The sequence below is a fragment of the Mobula birostris genome, chromosome 7, assembly GCF_030028105.1.
Source record: "Mobula birostris isolate sMobBir1 chromosome 7, sMobBir1.hap1, whole genome shotgun sequence".
NCBI lineage: Eukaryota > Metazoa > Chordata > Chondrichthyes > Myliobatiformes > Myliobatidae > Mobula > Mobula birostris.
In genome coordinates this window covers 107,005,840-107,028,957 of record NC_092376.1, presented here as the reverse complement: position 1 = coordinate 107,028,957, position 23,118 = coordinate 107,005,840, and the positions used below count along the sequence as shown (strand labels likewise).

At 42.2% G+C, this 23,118-nt stretch overlaps 1 protein-coding gene across 3 annotated transcripts in view; it reads left to right on the top strand.

The window, feature by feature from the left end:
• Positions 1–23,118, top strand: part of LOC140200358 (dihydropyrimidinase-related protein 3-like) — a 225,229-nt gene that overhangs the window by 117,874 nt on the left and 84,237 nt on the right. For all 3 annotated transcript variants that reach the window (XM_072263576.1, XM_072263577.1, XM_072263579.1), the window contains exons 4-7: positions 4,011–4,175; positions 18,294–18,355; positions 20,708–20,788; positions 21,111–21,179. In XM_072263576.1, coding sequence (XP_072119677.1) covers positions 4,011–4,175; positions 18,294–18,355; positions 20,708–20,788; positions 21,111–21,179 — 377 coding nt within the window. The remainder of the gene's footprint in view (positions 1–4,010; positions 4,176–18,293; positions 18,356–20,707; positions 20,789–21,110; positions 21,180–23,118) is intronic.

Sequence of the window (23,118 nt, the reverse complement as noted above, 5' to 3'; positions counted from 1 at the left end):
CGTGTATCAGCCTATCACCCTCCAAGCCCTTGCCCTTTGTGTACCTATCCAAATGCCTTTTACATGTTGCATTGTACCTGCCTCAACCACTGGTTGGCATGGGAATTGTGAGCTGTATCTATGCTGTATGATTCTATAGCAACTAGGGACTGATAATCAATGGTAATTGTGCTAACTTTGCCCATAATCTGTGACAAGGAGAGGGGCTGGAGACTGCAATACCAGAACATGGGACGTTTCATGGTATCAAACAACTGCACTTCCTGCATGAAGGCACATCACTGACTTCTGTTCACTTTATTTAATAATCACAAAAATATGGCTATTCCCTGCCATTTTGAATGCAGCACCATTGCTCGATTCACTGTAAAGACAGGACAGCTCAGTTTTTAAAGGCAGAGGAGGTGGAGTATGCTTTATAATTAACTCAATGTGGTGAATAAACGTGGCAGTTCTATCTCCATTCTGTTTACCCGACCTGGAACATTTGGTGGTCAAATGTTCTTTTTATGTGATGTGGGAGTTTTCTGTCAGCATCCTGATAGCAGTGCATGTTACATTTCAGGCCAATGTCAGGCAGAGAATTGAGGAGCTATGCTCTGTAATCAGCATGCACGAAACAGCTCACGCTGATGCCTTCCCTATCATTGTGGGAGATTTCAACCAGGCTAGTTTGAAGAATCCTCTGACGAACTAGCACCAGCATATCACCTGTGGAACCAGAGGAGCCAACACACTTGACCACTATTACACAACCACTGAGAACACTTACTGTGCCATCCCACAGGCACACTTTGATAAGTCCGATCATCTGGGTATACCTCTTCTCCCAGCACAGAAGCAGAGACTAGACTGCAGCACCAGTGGTGAGGACCAAGCTGTTCAAGGGAGGCAGAGAAGCGCTTACAGGACTGCTTTGAGTCAGTGATCTGGATAATATTGAGTGATATATCTTTGACTCTGAATGAATATGCCCAGTCAATGACTTCATCAAGACCAGTATGCATGAGTGTGTGCCTGTGAGAACACACCAGAGATGCCTAATCAAAAGCCATGGATGAACCAGGTGATTCATAGTTTGCTAAGGACGAGATCTGTGGCCTTCAAGCCTGGTGTCCAGAATAAAACGATAAGTCCAGGTATGACCTATGGAAGGCTATCTTAAGAGTGAATAAATAATTGAGGGTAGAAGCAGAATAGTTGGCAGAGTTTACAGGCCTTTACTTATACAAAGCAAAGCTTATAATCATGAATCACAGTGATGCTTGACTCCTAAATGAGCCCAATGCTTTGCAAGGGAGGATAAAAATACACCTGTGTGAATCCCTGTAGCATCTGGTGACCCCGTGATCTCTGTCTTGGAGGCTGACGTCAGAACATCTTTCAAGAGAGTGAACCCTCACAAGGTGTCAGACCCTGGGAGTTTACTGGCGGGAGTGTTCAAAGACATTTTCAGTCTCTCACTGCTGCAGTCAGAGTTTCCCAACTGCTTCAGAAGGGCGACAATCAGACCAGTGCCCAGGAAGAGCGGGGTGAGCTGCCTCAAAGACCATCCCCCAGTGGCATTCACATCTACTGTGATGAAGTGTCTTGAGGCGTTGGTCATGGCTAGAACCAACTCCTGCCTAAATAAGGATGTGGACCCACTGCAATTTGCCTACATTGTATGCTGCACGTCAGATGCAATCTCACTGGCTCGCCACTCAGCCTTGGATCACCTGGACAATAGCAATAGTTACGTCAGGCTGCTGTTTATTGACGACTGTTCAGTATTCAGCACAATCAGCGGTAATCAAAAAGCTCCAAAACCTGGGCATCTCTACATTCCTCTGCAACTGGGTTCTTGACCTCCTCACCAGGAGACCACATTCTGTGTGGATGGGAAATAACAGCTCTTCACTGGCAATCAACTTTGGTGCACCTCAGGGATGTGTCCTTTGCTCACTGCTCTACTCTCTCTACACTCTTGACTGTGTGGCTTGGCACAGATCAAATGCTGTGTGTGTGTGTATGTGTGTATGTATGTATATATATATATATATATATATACACACACACACCGATGACACAACTATTGTTGGCAGAACTTAAGATGGTGATGGTAAATACAGGAGTGAGATAGACCAGCCAGTTGAGTGGTTTTGCAGCTGCAACCTTGCACTCAACATCAGCAAGACCAAGCAACTGATTATAGACTTCAGGAAAGGGAAGTTGAGGGAAAGCACACCAGTTCTTATCATGGGATCAGAAGTGGAACTGTGGAGCAGTTTCAAATTCTTGGGTGTAAGCATCTCTGAGGATCTATCCTGGGCCCAAAATATTGATGTAATTACAAAGAAGGCATGACGAAGGCTATATTTCATTAGGAGTTTGAGGAGAATTAGTATGCCACCAAAGACACTCACAACTTCCTACAGATGTACTGTAGAGAGCATTCTAGGTGGTTTCATCACTGTCTGGTATGGAAGGGACACTGCACAGGATCAGAAAAAACTGCAGGAAATTGTAAACTCAGCCAGCTCCATCACGGGACATCATGGTCCCAGCAGCCGGGACACCTTCTAAAGACGATGCCTCAAAAAGATAGCATCCTTCGTTAAGGACCCCCATCACTTAGGATATGCACTCTTCGTACTGCTACCATCCAGGAGGTGGTACAGGAACGAAGACTCACACTCAACATTTCAGAAGCAGTTTCTTCCCCTCCACCATCAGATTTCTGATTAGATGATGAATCCATGAACTCTTCCTCAGTACTTCTGTCCTTCCTCTTTTTGCTTTAATTTACTTTTTATATATACTTATTGCAATTTATAATATTATGTATTACACAGTACAACTGCTGCAAAACAACAAATTTCATGATATTTGCCAGTGATAATAAACCTGGTTCTAATTAGTCTGAGTAACAGTGTTATGCTAATTATTTTCTGCAGTCTATAATGATGTTGAGAGGCTTTTGACCAGCGTTACAAAGTTATGAAACATGCAAATAGGCCCTCTGGCCCAAATTGTCTGTGTTGATGAAAGTGCCATGACTGAATGGCAGAGCACATTCATTGGGCAGAATGAATGGCCTAATTCTGATCCTGTAACTAATGGTCTTTCCTGAGCTAGTCCCATTTGCCAAAATTTCTCTAAACCTTTCCTAGCCATATGCCTGCCAACCTTTTTCCACTTTGAATTCGTATTTTTCTCTTTCACTTTCCCAGGCAGCTCTTTTCATATGCCCACCACACTCGGTGCAGAAAAATTTGCCTCTTGGATTACATCCTTTCTTCCTCACTTAAAACTTCTGCCCTCAAATTTTAGATTTATCTGCCAGCGGGAAAATGACTGTGACCATTTAGTGAATGTATCTTATGGAATGAGCTTGGAAGTGAGCACCATTAGATACAGCCAAGCGACAGGTCAACATACCGTGTGGCAACAGCGGGGAATAATGAAGTTCTGTCTGCTGACCTGGGAGCCCCTCATTTCTCCAGCTATGCATGCTTGCCTGTTAGTTCCAGTGTTTTCTGTGGAGGCAGCTTTGATTCTATAAACATGAATTTATTTGGGTTGTGGGGCTCAGTAGACAGTTCTCGGGCTTTAAGAACAACAGAATATGCACATGTAGCAGTTGGGGAACTTTGGCATTGGCCACCAAAATGAATCCTTTCCTTGGAAACTGGATTAGGCTGAGGGAATGCTGGTTTTGCCTTAAAGGCAGGAAATGCTAAAAAATGACGTTCTGCTTTGATTTCAAATTTCCAGCATCTTCTGTTTTTTTGAAGTTGTTGGCACTTTCTTTTGGTTAGTCAATCTGGAAAATAAGGATGTAGTTTTTCATCTCTCAAGCTCCTTAATGCATTTAGTCCAAAGGCATAAATGTCAATGTACCTTCTGTTCTTATCTGAAGATTTTAAATTGGCAGGATTGAACACTGAATGGAAAAATATGAAAGGGTGTAGTTAGAGACTAGATATTTGAGGCATTGTTTGAATTGTCCATTTCTTTCCTCCTCACAGTTGACCATGTGATCCCAGACCCTGAGAGCAGTGTCATCGCCGCGTACGAGAAGTGGCGGGAGTGGGCAGATAGCAAGTCATGCTGTGATTACGCCCTTCACGTGGACATCACTGACTGGAACGATGGAGTGAAGGAAGAGATCCAGACCCTGGTCAAAGAGAAAGGTCTGTTTAACTCTAATGATTTTGATTAGTGTACACTGTCTGTTGATAACATAGTATCAAGAGTGTGAGCAGCATGCAACAGGTTTAACCCATTTCAATCTGCTCTTCAAATCTTTGTTCCTGGAGAATCATAATCTACTGATGGTAAAATGAGTCCTTTCATGATTGGTTTTGACCCGACTCCAAGTTCTGAGAATTTCCATCCATCTATTTTCCATGTTTTGTGCCTTTTACTCAACTTAATCTTCTATTCCACAGTGATTAACCTTTCCACAAACTTTTCTCTATTCTTTTTGTTTCCTCAGCTTATTTTGTTCGTGACTATCTCCATCCTCTTCCTATCTTTATCTTACTGCTGGTCTATCTGACTCAATATTTCTTTGTTTCTGTCTTGCTCTTTTTTAGTCCTCCTGTGTGTTTTGCTCTGTCCACCTATTCTGGGCTAATATTATTTCCATTTTTATCTGGCCTATGAATGCCATTGCATTCCAGCAAGCCTGAGATGGCAGGGGAGGGGGTGGTGCTGAACCCTGAGCTCACTTTTAGTAGTAATAATTGACCCTGCATCCCTGCAGAGAGAGTGTTGATATTATTGATGTTATGAGCCTCTCCTTTGGAGTTAACTGTGGTTAAAATGTGTTTCAGCAGAAGCTCATGTTTGCCTTTCCAGTTCAATGCACTTTACTGCTTATACCTGAATGATCAAGTGTAACCCAATCCTTCCTGCTGTGAAGAGCATGGTGCTATTATAATGAAGTGACTTTACTTGTAATTTCTCCAAATGCAAAAGTAAGAGGAATAAAAGATTGCTGAGGACTCTATCAAAACTTGTGTCTCCCACTTGTGAAACATTTTGATACAGAGAAATTGTTCCTATTGAGACGAGAGTCAGTAATTATGGCACTCGTGGTTGGCAAACGAATTACCGAGAGGATGAGTAGTTAATGGTTATTCAGCACAGAAACAGGCACTCCATTCCACTAAGGTGCTGAGGGGGTATGATTCCCTTTTCTGTCTCTGAAAGGGCCATAGATTTTCAATTTTAACTTTCGAAAGAAAGTTACTGTGTACCTGGGAAAAGAAAAAGGAGAAAACGGTCCTCAAGAAAGGAGTGGGAGGTGAGGACCATTTGGGTAGGCCTAAGTGGCTAACTGTCCAACAGCTTGCTGAATCAGTGATCTCGCCTTTCCTGTTTTGCCGAAGAGCTTGTTTTCGGAACCACTGATGAAAAGCAGTATGAAGTTCAAAGTAAATGTATTATCAAAATACATATATGTCACCACATACAACCCTGAGATTCATTTTCTTGCAGGCATGCTCAATATATCCAATAACAGCAGCAGGTCAAAATGGAAGACTTTGGAATCGTAGCAGTTGACGAAAGTGCTGAGATATACTTTGAAAAAGGGAAATGTCTCTGGTGGATTGTGAATGTTCATGCTCTTCATTCCTCACTGTCCTTCAAATCTCAGCTGGTTTGAGTTTTGTGTTGTTCTCTCCCCTCTCAGTGATTCAGCATTGGAGCTGCTGTTTTGCTTGGATTACCCAGCCCAGTGAGCAATGAGTTGCTGATGCATGTCCTGTGTTAACGCTGGTCATCAGCAATGACCGTTTCTTACAGGTGACCGCCTTTGGGGATTGGGCACATATACAAGTTGTACAAAACCCAGTACAAAAACATTGCCAACATGGATAACATTTTGACCACTAACATTACCCAAAGAGAATGTTGAGCTCCCATATGCATAAGTAGGGTGGGTCTGTGAAGCTCTGACAATCTGACTAAGAATGAGGAGTAGAATTCACGTACAAGAGAAAACAAAGGTAGCAGCTACATAAAATGACCAGCCTGTTATTGTCAAAGCAGCAGACAGTAGGAAAGGACAGCTAATCACAACTCTATTGCAGAAACCTCTACAATAATGAGGTAAGGAAGATGTTCTCTTCATCAGGAGGAATGAAGTGTTTGGAAAGTAATGTTACTGTTAAAGAGGGCAAGGATGAGATTGCTTAGAATGAGGACTCTGGGGAAATTCAAGAAGGTGGTCTGTTAGAGAGCTGGATTCTCATTGTTCAGTGGTCTTGCTGGTCTCTATATTCATCTCCATGTGAGAGGAACTATGGAGAATCCTTCTCTCAATTGGCTGCACCCACAGAAATATATTTCCTTGTGCCTACTGCCTGCTGGCGTGCCAGGTTCTTAACAAATGTGCTTGCAGCAGACTGCTGGTTGGTGTTATGCCTAACATCATCGCCCCTCTGCACTTCTCAAGCTGCCTCCTAAAATGTTGTATCTCAGCTTCAGCAAGCTTCCCACTGGAGTACAGCAAATCTATAAGTGGGAAACTGTTCAGCCAAGGTTGCTTCCAATCTCTGTCCCTCCAAACTCAGTCACTGGGCTGCAATGTGCAGGTGGAGCTTGCTGTCAGAGACTGCAGGCTTCTTAATATGCACAAATCAATGGTCCTCCACCAACCTTCCACTGCCATAGCACTATCCTTGCCAGTGTACAAAGCCACAGTCAAGTGTATTGTCATGTGTACCACCATCCGTAAGTACAGGTGCAATGCAAAACTTAGCTGTAGCTGCATCGCAGAATATAGCACTACCAATAAAGTTCTGTGACAAGAGTCTGGTATCTGTGGACCACTTGTGTCTCAAGAGCCTTTCCACAATGGAGACAGACGACAGTGATGAATTTCACCATCACTTTGTGTATCAGCGCAACCTTTGTCAATCATAGGAATAAGGTGTTTGAAGATCAGGAACTCGAACCCAGGACCAAGCTTGTGCTCTTGCCGGCAGCAGAGATCCTCATCTTTTGTTGGCTTCAGTGACAGGAGCCATCTGTTCCAAGCACCTCAGTGTGCAGGAGAGTGAGTGTTAACACTGCGTCTGCAAAGTCTTCCAAATCCGTAATCATGTCATACAAATATTCCTTTTGGCCCACCATAGAGCAGTACAACATGAGCAAGCCCTTCAGCACAACTTTCCCTGCACTGGCTGCCTATCCCCTATCCCTCTCTTGACGATCAGCCATTATCTGTGCCCTGAATTTTAGGTATAACTACATACCTGTATCTCCTATCAGTAAACCCCTCTTAGTCCCGAATGATTTGAAGGTCATCCAACTCCAAGTCCCCAATGCGCTCTATAAGAATCTGCAGCAAGATGAATTTCTTCCAGGTTTAGCCATCAAGGATATTGGAGGTCTGTCTGTCTTCCCACACCCCACAAGAGGAGTTCTCCACTGTCCTGATGATCATTCCCAATACTCTAACTGTACAATAAGAAAGAAATTTACCTGAAACTTGCCTTGGCCTCTGCCTCTCGAGCTAAAGCTCTAACTTCCCACTTTAAACTTGAGTCAGTCCCACAATGGCTGCTCCGTTTAAACCTAACTTTGGTTTCCTCAAATTCATGATATATGCCTGGTTCTTATTAATGGAGCAAACCAAGATTTTGCTTCAAATGGGGACTTAGTAAAGTAGTTTACTATGAAAGAAAATGTTAAAGAAAAGGTCAGTGGTATCTTGATTGACACTCTCCCTGAAACATCAATTCATTTTCCCAGGCTATAAGACAATGTCACACACACGAGGATTTAACCTCATTGAAAAATTAACAAAAGATGCAGAACCCAGTCGAGCAGTGACCAGTCCTAGTTGGAAGGGAGAGTGGAGGAGATGTAGTGGTGCAAGGTTACCAGGAACATGGCAAGGAGAAAAGGTTCAGCTTGCATGGCATTGTAATGTACTGACACTACCCAGCAAGTCAGAGCAGAGCGAATGGGACTTTGGGGAGGTAGTGATGATCTGGGAATGATTCTGTGACAGTTGAAGAGAAAAATTCATGTTGAATTTTTTTTTCCATAATGAGCAACATTCAAGAGAGTAGTAAAGATTTCAAGACTGAAAATGTATCTGCTGTAAACTCAGCATGAAGTGTAATGTTCAAATGAGAGGCAAGGTGAGCTAGCATTAAGTGCCAAGATGATGCTATTCCCGACAATATCTGGTAAATTTATAATTTCAACACAGCTGTTCTGTGAAGAACACAATGGATGCAAAAATCTGTGAGGGTTGTAAATAAGTTAACTCTTTTTAAAAAAGCACAATGCAGTGTGACATTGTTTCTTAATGCTGCCATTCCTCAATTGTTAGTGCAGCAAACTCAGGATTCAACTAAAGAACTCCTGTCATTTTTCATTTTGCTAGATAAATTGCCTGCTGCCATTTGAATTCCTTGGGGAGTGAAATTGGTCCTTGGCAGAAGCACAAGGCAGCCAACATTGAATTGGAACTCTGTTTAATACCCTGCCTAATTTTCTTTTCCGGCTGCTGAACACTTTCGCCCTTTGTGTAACTTTACAATGTAGCTATTCTTAAATAGGTCTAGGAGTACTAAAAATAAACATCACTTTTATTGTAAAATATTACACAGCTGATTTCTGGCACATTTTAATTCAGTGGTTATGCAAATACCTTCTATAGGAAATTAGTTTGGGCATAGTGAGGTGGGCAGTGGGGAGGAAACTTTTTTTTCTAAAACAAGTAGAGTTGAGTACAGTTTGTGCCAAACTTGTTGACTGACCTTGATGTGAGAATAACGCATGGAGTATTTACTTAATTTAAAAATGATCAAGTGCTCCATAACTTGAGACCTGAAGCATTGAAATGGTAGTAATACAATATGAAAATGCAGATTATGGAATTGGGCACTGAAAAGAAAATACTGAAAAACATCGGACTGGCTCTGATGAAGGGTCACAGGCCCAAAGTATTAACCGGCTCTTTTCCCAGATACTTCCTGACCTGCAGAGTGTTTTCAGCATGTTCTGTTATTTATTTTAAATAGTCAGTGTTGTCATCAGGTTTAGGTCTGTGACCTGATCTAGGCTCTTAAATCTGAAATGTCTCCCATTTTTTTTCCCCAGACCATTGTGTTACATTATTCTCTGATTTTTAAGTAAGTGACGTGTGCGGAGTATTTACTCGAAGGGTAAGAAGGGTCTGTTCCCCACTGTTTCTCTGAAAAAAAGAAATATTCCTTGAGCTTTCTTTTGAAGTTTGGCTCATGTCTTTAAGAGAAAAAAAATTTGCATTCACATAGCATTTTTTCAAGGCTTCAGTGTCGCAATGAAATGAGCTCTGTTGTAATATAGGATGTGTACTGTACAATTTATGCACAGACACCAAAGAATAATATTTGAAGTTTGACTAGAAGATTCTTAATAGACACGAGAGACTGCAGATACTGTAATCTGCAACAAGTGAAGTGCTGGAGGAGCCCAGCTGTCGGGCAATGTCTGTAGACGCTGGGAATAGTTGCTGTTTCCGTTCAAGACCTCACATCAAAACTTATTCAAAGTCAACTTTCCTTGAAGACGCCCTGCAGTGGGCTAGTAAAATGGAGACCTGTTCTATTTTTATTGAACTTCAGTGAACGATCAGGATATCAGGGATATCTACCTTACTCGACTGCCTGGGTGGTGTATTGACAACCGTAAGTGAAGTTTGAGGCTTCAGTTTAATGTCACATCAGGATTGCACTTGCACCTCTGTGTGGGTCCTCTGCTTTACACCGGTGGGTTAGCGTGGCTTCCTGTGCTCACCACTATCCTGAAGGTTCGATGGATTTTGTGACCAGGTTGTAGTACACTAATTTCCTGAAAGGGGGTCACAGGTGGTAGTACTTTAAGAGTAATTAGCCCCTCCATGAATTATTCACTGACTTGATGGTAAAGCAGAATTTATCTTGACCAATTTGAGATGGAAAATATTGCTTATTTATCTAACAGAGATGGAAAATATTATTTATTTATCTAGTGGATTTGGAAAGAAAGCATTTAGAATATTGATGTATAACAACATAAGACTTCCAAGCATCCTGGTATTGTTTTCCCTTTCATTAAACGCAAATGAGAAAGTTTATTTTAAGGTATATTTGTTTAACTTGTATTTACATGTATGGCAGTAAATATCTAAAGAATTGCAGCTACCAGTGCTGTACAGCTAATGGAATTCTGTATGGATAGTGTTTTCTGAGAATTCCAGGAAAGGTTCACTTGGATTTCTCCCAGCTTGAAGAAGGGCTGACCCGAATGCTTGTAAATAAACCCTGGCTTCTGCTCAAGCACAAATCTGTAGAAATGTTGCAGTATTTTAAGATGTAATCTTTGTTTATAAAATAAATTGATTTGTTATTTCTTATTAATAGTTACTTGATAAATTCCCTTAAAACAGTTGAAGATTATCACATCACATTCAACTCAATTGCATTCTGCCACCCGTGTCCAATGGATATTTTAAATAGGAGCCAAAATGTTTCTGTTGCATTGATGTTTAAACTTTTTTTCTACTTTAAAAACTTTGGATCAGAATACTTGGCTTTTGTTGTCTTTGGAGCATCATTGAATCTAAATCAGAAGTAGATATTGACTGTGATTGATCTGGCACTGAGCAGTTTTTGGAACAATTTTTAGTATAATGTTTTTACAATATAAAGGCATGGGTTATAGGATCTTGTTTAGCATTGAGTATGACTTAGCTTTTTAAAAGATAAATAGTGCAATCTTTTGTGCTGGTTGCATAATTTTAGAGAATCAGGCCAGCAAGGTCAGTGGAATTGAATAAATGTACTTGTGGTTAATATAGGAGTACAAATGCAACACATTTTGCATGTACAAGTGACAATGAACAGGTCTTGTTTTGACTTAAGGATAGATGGAGCACCAGAGAGAACATGAGGGAATTCAGGAAGTTGAAAATAGAGCAACACACATAAAAGTTGCTGGTGAACGCAGCAGCCAGGCAGCATCTCTAGGAAGAGGTACAGTCGGCGTTTTGGGCCGGTAATGCCCCACCTTCCCTTCGTACCCCATCTGTTATTTATTTATTTATTTATTACTCTCTCTCCTTTTTCTCCCTCTGCCCCTCTCACTATACCCCTTGTCCATCCTCTGGGATTCCCCCCCCCTTCTTTCTCCCTAGGCCTCCTGTCCCATGATCCTCTCGTATCCCCTTTTGCCTATCACCTGTCCAGCTCTTGGCTCCATCCTTCCCCCTCCTGTCTTCTCCTATCATTTCGGATCTCCCCCTCCCCCTCCCACTTCCAAATCTCTTACTAGCTCTTCCTTCAGTTAGTCCTGATGAAGGGTCTCGGCCTGAAACATTGACTGTACCTTTTCCTAGAGATGCTGCCTGGCCTGCTGCATTCATCAGCAATTTTTATGTGTGTTGCTTGAAATTCCAGCATCTGCAGATTTTGTCGTGTTTGCGAGATGAAAATGGAATTGTGTTTAAGAGCCTGTTTGATGGTTGTTTTGGTCTTGGCAGGGCAAAGGGGATGTTCCAGTGCTGTGTTCCTATTGACCTTCAAGGGTCTCTGATTAATGACCAATTTAAAATATCGTGTGTCCCTGACTTGATGAAAACCCTCTAAAATTGACAGCATTTCAGAATACTTACGGTCAAGGCCTAGGTGTAACATATGATCTGAAACACAAATCAGCCTGCTATCCTGTTAGTAAATTTACTCTATAACTCTCTCCAGAGTTCTGCCGAACTTGTTTTGTAGTTCCAGCAGCTTCAGTTTTTATTTTGGGTTTCCAACATTCAGAGAAACACTGGAAATACTCTGTAGGTCAGGCAGCAATTGTGGAAAGAAACCTATAGCATTTTAGATTAAAAAGGGTCCCAAACTTGAAAGATTAAATCTATTTCTCTTTCGCTAGGTGCTGCCAGACTCGAGTGTTCTGAGTATTTTCTGTTTCTCAGATTTCCAGCCTTCACAATCAGTCTCTCCCATGCTGTAAAATCCCTCCCTCTTGCTCTACCTCTCACTCTGACACTTTTAACAGTATCCTTGGTAATTAGTTATTCATGAACAATTAATACATCTAATTAGCAGAAACTCCTGACAGACTCTGCTTTATGCTACAACTATACAGGGTGCAGGTGACACTTCACCTGGAGTATTGCATGCAGTTCTGGTCTCCTTACTTGAGGAAAGACATAGTAGCGTTGGAGGTTGTGCAGAAGAGATTCGTCATGTTGATTCCAGCGACTGGTGGGGGGGAGGGATGTTACCCTATGAGGAAAGATTGAGTTGCCTGGGATTATACTCGCTTAAATTCAGTAGAATGCCGGGGGGTCTTATAGAAACATAAAATTATGAAAGGTATAGATAAGATAGAGGCAGGTAAGTTGTTTCCACTGTTAAGTGAAACTAAAACTAGTGAACATAAACTTGAGATTTTGGGGAATACATGTAGGATGGAGAAGAGGAGACACTGCTGTACCTGGAGAGTATTGAATTTTGTGGAATTCTCTGCCTAACAAATCAGAGAAGGAAGTTATAGAAAAGGGAGGTAGGTGGAGTTGAGCCCACAGCCAGATCAACCGTGATCTTATTGAATGGTGCAGCAGGCTCGACAGGCCAGGTTGCCTAATCTTGCTCCTATTTCTTGTGTTCTTATACAGTATTGCTTTCTGTGTGTTCCTTGATTTAAATTCTGTTGTGCCACACCTCAGTTTGTTCTACATTTACCTGCAGAGGGTACATTTGGTACAAACCAGCTTGGTGACTCCTATCACCAAGTTCAAGAACAACCTCTACTCCTCAACCATCAGGCACTTGAACAAAAGGGGATGGCTGCACTCAGCTTCACTTGCCTCATCTTTGAAATGTACCCACAACCAACAATCCCACATTCATGAATTCTTTATTTAATGTTATTTATTGCTATTTATTTATATTTGCACAGTTTGTTGTCTTCAGCACTCTGGTTGATATTTCATTGATCTTGTTATAGTTACTAATCTGTAGACTTGTTGAGTAAGTTCACAAGGAAATAAGTTTCAGGGTTGTATATGGTGACATATATGTACTTTAATAAAATTTACTTAAATGTTGATGTTGGGTGATAAGGAAATGGCTGAGGCATTGGACGACTATTTTGTGTCGGTCTTCACGGTGAAGGACACCTCTAATATGCCAAAGAAGGATGTTATGGATGAAATGAGAGGTGAGGACCTCAATAAAATCACTGTCACTAAAGAGATTGTGATGAGCAAACTAGAGGGCCTGAAGGTAGATAAGTCCCCTGGTCCTGATGGGATGCATCCCAGGGTGCTGAAGGAATTGGTTGAGGTTATAGTAGACGTGTTGGTAAACATTTATCAAAACTCTCTAGACTCTGGGCAGGTCCCAGTGGATTGGAAGACAGCAAATGTCACGCCACTTTTTCATAAAGGAAGTAGGCGAAAGACGGGCAACTATAGGCCAGTTAGCTTAACATCTGTAGTCGGGAAAATGCTTGAAGCTGTCATTAAGGAAGAAATAGCGAAACATTTAGAAAGGACTGGTTCCATTAGACAGACGCAGTATGTATTCAGAAAGGACAGGTCCTGTTTAACAAACTTACTGGAGTTCTTTGAGGACATGATGAGTGCAGTGGATAGAGGGGAACAGTTGGATGTCATATACATGGATTTCCAGAAGGCGTTCAATAAGGTGCCGCACAAGAGACTTATAAATAATCGGATGCATGGAGTCGGAAGAGGTAAATTGGTATGGATAGTGGATTGGTTAACTGATAGAAAGCAGAGAGTTGGTATAAATGAGTGTTTCTCCGGTTGGCAGTCAGTGGCAGGGGTCGGTGCTGGGTCCGCAGCTGTTTACCATTTACATTGATGATTTGGAAGAGGGGACTGAGTGTAGTGTAGCAAAATTTGCTGATGACACTAAACTGAGTGGAAAAGCAAATTGTACAGAGGATGTAGAGAGAGTGCAAAGGGATATAGATAGGTTAAATGAGTGGGCCAAGGGCTGGGAGATGGAATACAACGTTGGTAAATGCGAGATCATCCACTTTGGAAGGAATAATAGAAGAGAAGCATATCACTTAAATGGTGAAAGATTGCAGCATGCTGTTGTGCTGAAAGACTTGGGAGTGCTTGTTCATGAATCGCAAAAAGTTGGCTTGCAGGTACAACAGGTTATTAAGAAGGCAAACGGAATGTTGGCCTTCATTGCTAGAGGGATTGAATTCAAGAGCAGGGAGGTCATGTTGCAACTATACAAGGTACTGGTGAGGCTGCACCTTGAGTACTATGTGCAGTTCTGGTCTCCATACTTGAGGAAGGATATACTGGCTTTGGAGGCAGTGCAGAGGAGGTTCACCAGGTTGATTCCAGGAATGGATTAATTTATGAGGAGAGATTGAGTCGCCTGGGACTATACTCTCTGGTGTTCAGAAGAACAAGAGGGGATCTTATGGCAACATACAAAATTTTGAAAGGGATAGATAAGATGGAAGTAGAAAAGTTGTTTCCATTGGTAGGTGAGACTAGAACTAGGGGACATTGCCTTAAGATTCAGGGGAGAAGATTTAGGATGGAGATGAGGAGAAACCGTTTTTCCCAGATAGTGGCGAATCTGTGGAATTCTCTGCCCAGGGAGGCAGTTGAGGCTTCCTTACTGAATATATTTAAGAAACAATTAGATAGGTTCTTGCATAGTAAGGGAATTAAGGGTCATGGGGAAAAGGCAGGTAGATGGAGCTGAGTTTACAGACAGATCAGCCATGATCTTATTGAATGGCGGGGTAGACTCGATGGGCCGGATGGCCTACTCCTTCTATTTCTTATGTTCTTAAACTTGAAATTTTGTCTTAGCACCAGGAAGATATGTTCCCACTGGTTTTGTTTTAGTATTTTGATGCAAGGAGAGAAAGTGATCAAATTATTGTTAATACAGGGACACCACAATAAAGTGCCAAATACAGTGTTACAGTTACAGAGAATGTGCAGTTCAGGTGGACAAGGCGCAAAATCATAACGAGGTAGATTGTGTCACTTGTCCTGTTTCCTATGTTCTTATATAATATTGCTTTCTGTGTATGCCTTGGTTTAAATTCTGAGGCCTGATGTCTAAGAGTCTGTGACCAAGGACTGGAGCCCCAGGAGCAGCCTGTCCTGGGATTAGAGGCCTGTCTGTGTGTGAGTGTCTGGGTAGGAGTTCAGGAATGGGGTTTCATTTGCTGTTTTGTTTCATCGCTGTTGTTGCTCTGTGTCATTTTGCTGAATGTTGTGAGCATTCTGTGTTGGCTTGGAATGTGTGACGATACTTGTGGACTGTTCCCAGCACATCCTTAGAGTGGTTGGTTGTTAACGAAAACGACGAGGTTTGCTGTATATTTTGATGTATGTGTGATTAAATCTGAAAGAGTCAATCCATTTTGTACTAGGGAACTGTTCAATAGTCATTGAACAGTTTAAAAACTGTCTTTGAGACTGGTGGTATGTGCTTTCAAGCTTTTGTATCTTTAGCCCATTGTAGGATGGGGAAGAAGAGAGAATGGATAGGGTCTATGATTATGCTGGCTGCTTTACGAAGGCAGCAACAAGCACAGATGGAGTTCACAGATGTGAGGCTGGCTGCTGAAGTGTGCTGAGCTGTGTGCATGACTCTCTGCAGTTTCCATACTCGCCCATCTTGTGTCCAGATAGGATGCTTTCTATGGTGCATCAGTAGCAGTGTTTGACATTTCTACCCTGTGTGAAAATTTTTGGCTGGAAACTATATCTATGCCTCTCATAATCTTAATTACTTCTATTAGTTCTTCTCCGCACCCCACACCCCAGCCTCAGACCTTTCAGAGAAAACAATTCAAGTTTAGACAACTTCTCGCCATAGCTTGGACACGCTAATCCAGGCAGCATCCTGCCAAACCTCTTTGGCACCTTCTCCCAAGTCCTCCATGTCCTTGCTGTAATGGAGCAACCAGAATTGCACACAACTGGACCAAGAAAAGGCTATCACAAATATAATGCTGGTGGTCCAGGATTTCATTTTGAGGCAGGAACCTGTAATTGAATGTAACTGCTCTTTAGCGAACGGACCTCAATAATGCAGTGCAAATTACTGGATGGAAAGCTGAAATTTGACTTTTTGACCACAAGTCATTCAGGCACTGGTCAGCTGAGAATGTCCTGGAGGGTTTGTTGGAGAACTCCCAAATAGGCACCAAGACCCCAGTAGGTGAGAATGGCCCACCCTATCATGCCCTTCCTGCACAGCCAGGATATCAGTCCCACTGCACATTGTCCAGGTGACGATGGCACAAATGAGACTCTTGTGCACTTCCTTGTAAACTGTGTATAATGGGGAGGTATGGTCTCTGCTGTACCGAGATGACTGTCAACTGCTGCTGAAAGATTAACTCCGTGAATGATGCACTTTGTCTGCCTGGCTTTTACCATCCACCATGTTGCAGACTGGCGTAATCCAAGGTGCAGGAGTTTTATTTATTTATTTATCCATCTGTCCATCACAGAACAGATCTTCCGGCCCGATGAGCTGCACCACCCAGTGAATCACCGATTTAACCCTCGCCTAATCACAGGACAATTTACAATGACCATTTAACTGTGGGACGAAACAAACACGCAGGGAAAGCTCACCCCTTCACGGTGAGCTCAGACAAACTCCTTACAGATGGCGCCGGAATTGAACGCCAAGCTCTGATGCCCCCAGCTGTAATAGTGTGGTGCTAACCACCCTCACTACCGTGGTTGAAGGGTACACTGAAACTGGCGCTCCTGTCTCCTCCAAAATGCTGTGGGCACTGACTACAGTGTCGGGTCCTGCATCAGGTGAACATTGATGGATTGGCCTGTGCATAATAACCCTCAAACTTGATGCTGCCGGACTATTTACGGCAGAAAAAAATAGACTCCGTTGACATATAAAGTGAGCATTCCAATAGAATATAAAAAATATGCATATTTTAAAGGGGGGGGGGAAGAACTGGAGAAAACCTTTGCTAGAGCCAAATGTGCTTGCTATTTCACACTCTTACCCTGAAAGGTTACAAAGTTTCTTTTCCCCGTCATTCAGTAATATATTGGAATCACAGTAAGACCTATGTGCTAGATTTTGGGTGGGTAATTGTGTCATGTAACAGGGTATTTGAATTTACACCTCAAGGCACTGAATGCCTGTTAAACTTCTGGATTAAAATCATTAACAACAAATCAAGGGTGTTTTTTTTTGAACAATCAATAGCAATTTTGCAGATGCTGGAAATCCTAAGCAACACACACACAATGCTGCAGGTGCTCGGCAGGTCAGAGAGCATCCACGGAAATGAACAAACAATCAGTGTTTCAGACCAAGACCCTTCTTCAAGACTGGAAAGGAAGGCGGAAGATGCCAGAGTAAAAAGTTGGGGTGGAAGGGAAGGAGGATAGCTTGAAGGTGATGGGCACCTGCTCCCTCATCTCCTTTCAGGGTCCCACAGTCTTTCCAGGTGAGGCAGCACTTGACATGCAAATCTGCTGGGGTTGTCTGTTGTGTCCGGTGCTCCAGATGTGGCCTCCTTCATTGGTGGGACCCTTCGTAAAATGGGGTACCGCTTCGTCGAGCACCTCTGTTCCATCTGCCAAAAGTGGAACTGCCTGGTGGCCAAGCATTTTAATTCCCATTCCTTTCCTGACGTGTCCGTCCGTGGCCTTCTCTTTTGCCATGATGAGGCCACTCTCGGAGTGGAGGAGCAACATGTTACTCTATCTGGATAGCCTCCAACTTCATGGCATGAATGGTGATTTCTCCTTCCGGTAACAAAAATTTTCTTCTATTCCCCATTCTGGCCTCTTACCTCTTCTTACCTGCCTGTCACCTTCCCCTGGGCCCCCTCCTCCATCCTTGTCTTTCTCCTCTAGTCCACTCTCCTCTCCTACCAGATTCCTTCCTCTCTCCAACCTTTACCTTTCCTTCCCATCCGGCTTCACCTATCACCTTCTAGCTATTCTCCTTCCCCTCCCCCCCCCACCATCTTTTTTATTCCAGCATCTTTCCTCTTCTTTTCAGTCCTGAAGAAAAGTCTCGGCTGAAACGTTGATTGTTCTTTTCTGTAGATGTTGCCTGACCTGCTGAGTTCCTCAAGCATCTTGTGTGTGTTGCTTGTTTTGTGTTTGTTTACAAAGATGGTGCAAATTTATTACTGTGATTGATTCAGAAACTGAATGTGATGCTCAGTATCTTCCAGGTTATGTATTTTGCTTTTCCTCCTGTTTTACTATATTTTAAAGCTAGCTATTTTATTTCTGACAGGTGTGAATTCCTTCCTGGTCTACATGGCATACAAGGATTTATATCAAATGTCAAATGCTGAGGTAAAAAAACTAGTAAATTCTGCTGTCATCTGCTGCGTTCTGTTCAATGTCCAGAATAATGTTCACACAACTGTTTCATGTTAGGGCACAGGCTTGGAGTTAGCAAAGGCGGTTTAAGTTCTGTAAATCCTACATTTTACTGAGGTTGTGTAGCTGAGGATTGCTTATAGAGCATTGATCATTCCAGGAAGACTTGCATACTCAAGTTCCAGTCTAGCTGGGTCTAATGGAAAGAGTACAGATTCAGTTCTGAAGTGTTGCCCTCACACTATTTTGGCACACGTTCTCTTCCCTCTATCCTTCCCTGAGAGGTTCTCCTAGATTATTTAGTTCTCCATTTTTCTCTATTTTGTTGATTTATGAATAACATCCTGAAGTTGATTTTTGTTCATAAGTCAGAAAATACGGAAAAATCACTTGATGTAGTTGTAGTGAATGTCATGAAAAAGCACATAATTTCGATAAGAATGAAAAATTACTAAAAGTGGGCTGAGAGAAGAAACTAATTGTACTGTTTATAGAAACAAGCATTTGTACCCACACCACCCCTCTCTGACCTTTTGCCTCGCCACCCCACCCCTCACCCGTACATGAATACAGCCGATCTAGACAGCGTTACTCCGGAGCCAAGGTACAAAACAGTACCAACAGTCACACACAGCATAAAACAGACAGAACAAACGAGATAGCAAGCACATGTAAGATATCAGTAAAATATAGCCACGCAACAAAATATATAGTCCAGACCCTGAGTCTACGAATGCCACAGAAATCTCAAGTCGACCATAGTACAGGTCGTCTTCTGCTGAGCACACACCGGAGGAACAGCACCGACTCCAGTGAAGTTCACTGACTCCAGCGTGGACACTGTGCCACACCGACTCCAGTGTGGACACTGCCCCACACCACCCCCAGTGGGGTTCACTGGCTCCAGCCTGGACACTGTGCCACACCGTCCCAGTGGAGTGCACCGACTCCAGCCTGGACACTGTGCCACACCACCCCCAGTGGAGTGCACCGACTCCAGTGTGAACACTGCCACACCACCCCCAGTGGAGAGCACTGGCCCTAGTGCCATTCTCCTGGAGGCTGCAATCAGCTGACAACATGTATTGGACTTTTAAATTTAATAAAGTTATGGAAGCTTCTTGAAGATACACAAGCTCTGTCAAAGGTTCCCCATCTGAATAGTGGAGAGTTACAGACAGGAAGGTGTTGTTAACTGTCAGTCAGATACAGCCAAATAGCATGCCTCGGGTGCCTTTGTACATTTGGAAATGTTTGAGTTTAATAAGGAGAACTCAGCAATACATGATGAGCTCTGGCACTTGATTACATTTAATGCTGTTGAACTAAAAAAACTTTACTTTGTAAATGGATTTTAAAATGTGCAGGTGTATTTACACACCTGGTTTTAACTAAATTGATTTTTTTTTGTTTTAATTGGTTTCATTCAGCTGGTGGTAGTAACTGAATAAGAACATAAAACATTTCACATGTGGGGTTTTTATTCACAGTTTGGAAGCTTTGGGAAAGCCCATCCACCCTGCAGTTTCTAACTGCAATTGTCCTGTGCTCTTAGAAATACGGCTTGACAAGCAGAGGAAAATTAGGAGCAGGTCTTAACATTTTCTCACCTATTTGTGACCCAATTTTAATTTCCACTGTGTAGAGCTAGCACTGTGGAAGAAAGAGGAGGCAATTTGGCCCTCACTCCTGCAACATCCAATAAGATCGTGGCTACTTATTTACCTTAGTACCTTTGTCCTTCACTGATCCCACATTCCATAAACCACCCCCCTTAATATCTAAAAAAAACTTATTAATATCTGTCTTGATTGTATTGAACAACTGAACCTCTACTGCCTTCTGGGTAGGATAGTTGAGAAGCATAGATAGGGATAAATGTTTCTCCATTTCCATTCAGTCATAGCCCTAACATATAAGGCAGGCAGTAATTTGAGGGGTGATTGTGTGTGCCCAGCTGTTGTGCAAGTAAGCTCAAGACGATGGGTTGTTTTATTGTAGCTGACCCAGTTGCAAGGGTGAATCTGTTCCATTTAAAGATGTAGCATTCAGTTAATGTTAGAGAGGAGTAGTGGCCCCAAGGCAGAACAGATGGCTTTCGTTTTGTTGCTATTGATGTTTGGACCAGGTTTGATTGGTTAATGTAAGTTATAAAATCAAGGTGGGAGAGAGTAAGGGAGTGAGATGCAAGGCTGAAGTAAAACCTGTGGTTTGTAAGAATGCCATGAACTGCCTTCATGGTAGTAAGTGGTGGCTCAGTGTGAAGGTCTTTGCCACGTGCTTGAATTGTCTGTTCAATTGTTTCTTTCTCCATTTGCTTTGCAGCTCTATGACATCTGTAAGTATGTGGGTGACCTTGGAGCAATAATGCAAGTTCACGCAGAGAATGGGGACATCATTGCCCAGGTCAGTGCATTCACATCTAGCACTTTCACTCTTTCTGTCTCCTTCCTCCTATGTTTGATTACATTAGATGTTACATAAGTATAGCATGCCTGAGATATAATGATGGCTTTGTAACTTCACCACATTCTACGCCTTGTTTAGGTACACTGTAGACTAATCGCTATTAATTGTCCTACATGACTAGAAAAAGTAGAAGGGAGTATGACAGATTTTTGTTATGAGCTGTCGAGCCATTCCATGTCCGGGTTTCGAGTTGTATTTTCCTGGTCAGCCGAAATCATACATCAGGTCTAAAGCTACTTGTTGCTGTTTATCTCTACAGGAACAAAGACTCTTGCTGGAGATGGGGATCAGTGGCCCAGAGGGACACGTGCTTAGTCGACCAGAGGAGGTGATGAGCTGAGCTGCTTTTGTTTCTTCCAGCATTACAATGGTTGTGTGTGTGAGTGGCAGGAAATAAGTTTGTGTTTATTCACTTTGGCTAAGTTGTTGCTTGACATCCCCAGTACTTAACCAAAATGGACTATGCTTTAAACAGAAATGTCCTTAAATAGCATGGGAAGGGAATTAGTTAGAGGAGGGCAAGAGATTTTATTACCGTAGCTACTTCAGTTCAATTCATCTTCACTATAACAGTTACTTGAACTAGTTTATAGAGAAATACCAGAGAAGGTATGTTAATGATGAGTTTGCACTGCCTGTTGTTTGCTGCTATAATGGCCATAATTACAAGGCTCAACTCTTTCACACAATTTTATACAGACCAAATAACTTTGTAAGACCAGAAAACACTTTTCCTCAGCTGCCTTTGGTCCCCAAGCTGTCATGTACTGCTTTCTTTCCAAAGCTGGGTAAGATGTCGCGAGTGCTGTTGTCTTTGCCTGTCAGAAGGAGCTCATGGTATACTGAGCAGCTTGACCCCGGACTGATAGAGTTAAGTGTGCAGTTGCTCAGACATTATCAGGCTCTTCAGTTCACTAACTAGCTCAGTTGCTTGGCAACCCTTGCTATTGTTTGAATGCAAACACAACAGGTTGAAGTATTGGGGATTGTGCTAATCTGCCACATCTGGGCTTTCAGTTGTTGTATACAACATAATTGCCATAATGGCAGCTCTACAGAATGAAACATACATTTAATGCAACAGTTTAAGGCTGGATTTCATCTTGTGGAACCCCCTGTTTATACCTGCCTTACAAATAACAAGAAAAATGATTGTAATCCTCTGAATTGCATTGCTTTGAATTCCCATGTATTTCTGTAGCATCTCTGGCAACTTACTGTTGAATGTGCCATGTGTAACACGAGCCAGGCAGCCTTTTAAAATAAAGGTTTTCTGTAAAAGTCTGCTTTTATAAAAGGTTCCACTGAGACATTTAAGAATGAAGATCTGGTAAGGTTTTATCAAACCATTTACCGAAAAAGATAAGTTTAATCAAAGTGCTTGATGCACTAATTGTGAATAACAAAATTCTAATAAAGGGCGTTAACTTTGATTGGGTATTTACAGCTATATTTTCGTCTGGCATAGGAGGGATCTATTGTAGCCTGTGAGTATATGATGACTCATAGGGTGAATGTTCCAACAAGTGTTAAATATTAAAGAGCACACAAATTAGATTCTTTAGAAACTGGAGAAAAATACTGATATTCAATTTTTAATGATCCGAATAGAACCTAATAGAATATAAGTTATCTTGCTATAGGCTACCTAAAAGACATGAACAAAAAGCATATTTAATAAAACATAATTAATTGAATTCAATCTGGGAAAGCGGGAATTTAGAAACTTAAATTAGTGCAGAAGCTTTCAGGAAGAGAAAACCAGAGGTCCATGAACCAGTCCTCATTAGGGGTTCAGAGGTGGAGAGGGTCAAATTCTTCAATGTTATCGTTTCTGAGGATCTGTCTTGGGTCCAGCACGTAAGTGCCATTGTGAAAGCATGGCAGTGCCTCTATTTTCTTAGAAGTTTGCAAAGATTTGGCATGTCACCTAAAACTTTGACAAACTTGTATCCATGTGTGGTGGAGAGTATATTAACTGATTACATCGTGACATGATATGGAAACACCATACCAGGTTATGTATGGAAATTCCCTTGTATGGAAACTCCTGCAAAAAGTAGTAGATATGGTCAAGTCCAAGTCTGGTAAAGCCCTCCCCAGCAGTGAGCACATCTACACGGAGTGCTGTCGCAGGAAAGCAGCTTCCGTCCTTGAGGGCACCCAACATCCAGGCTATACTCTCTTCTTACTGCTGCTATTTGTAAGATGTTATAGGAGCCGTAGAACTCACATGACCAGGTTCAGGAACAATTATTACCCCTCAA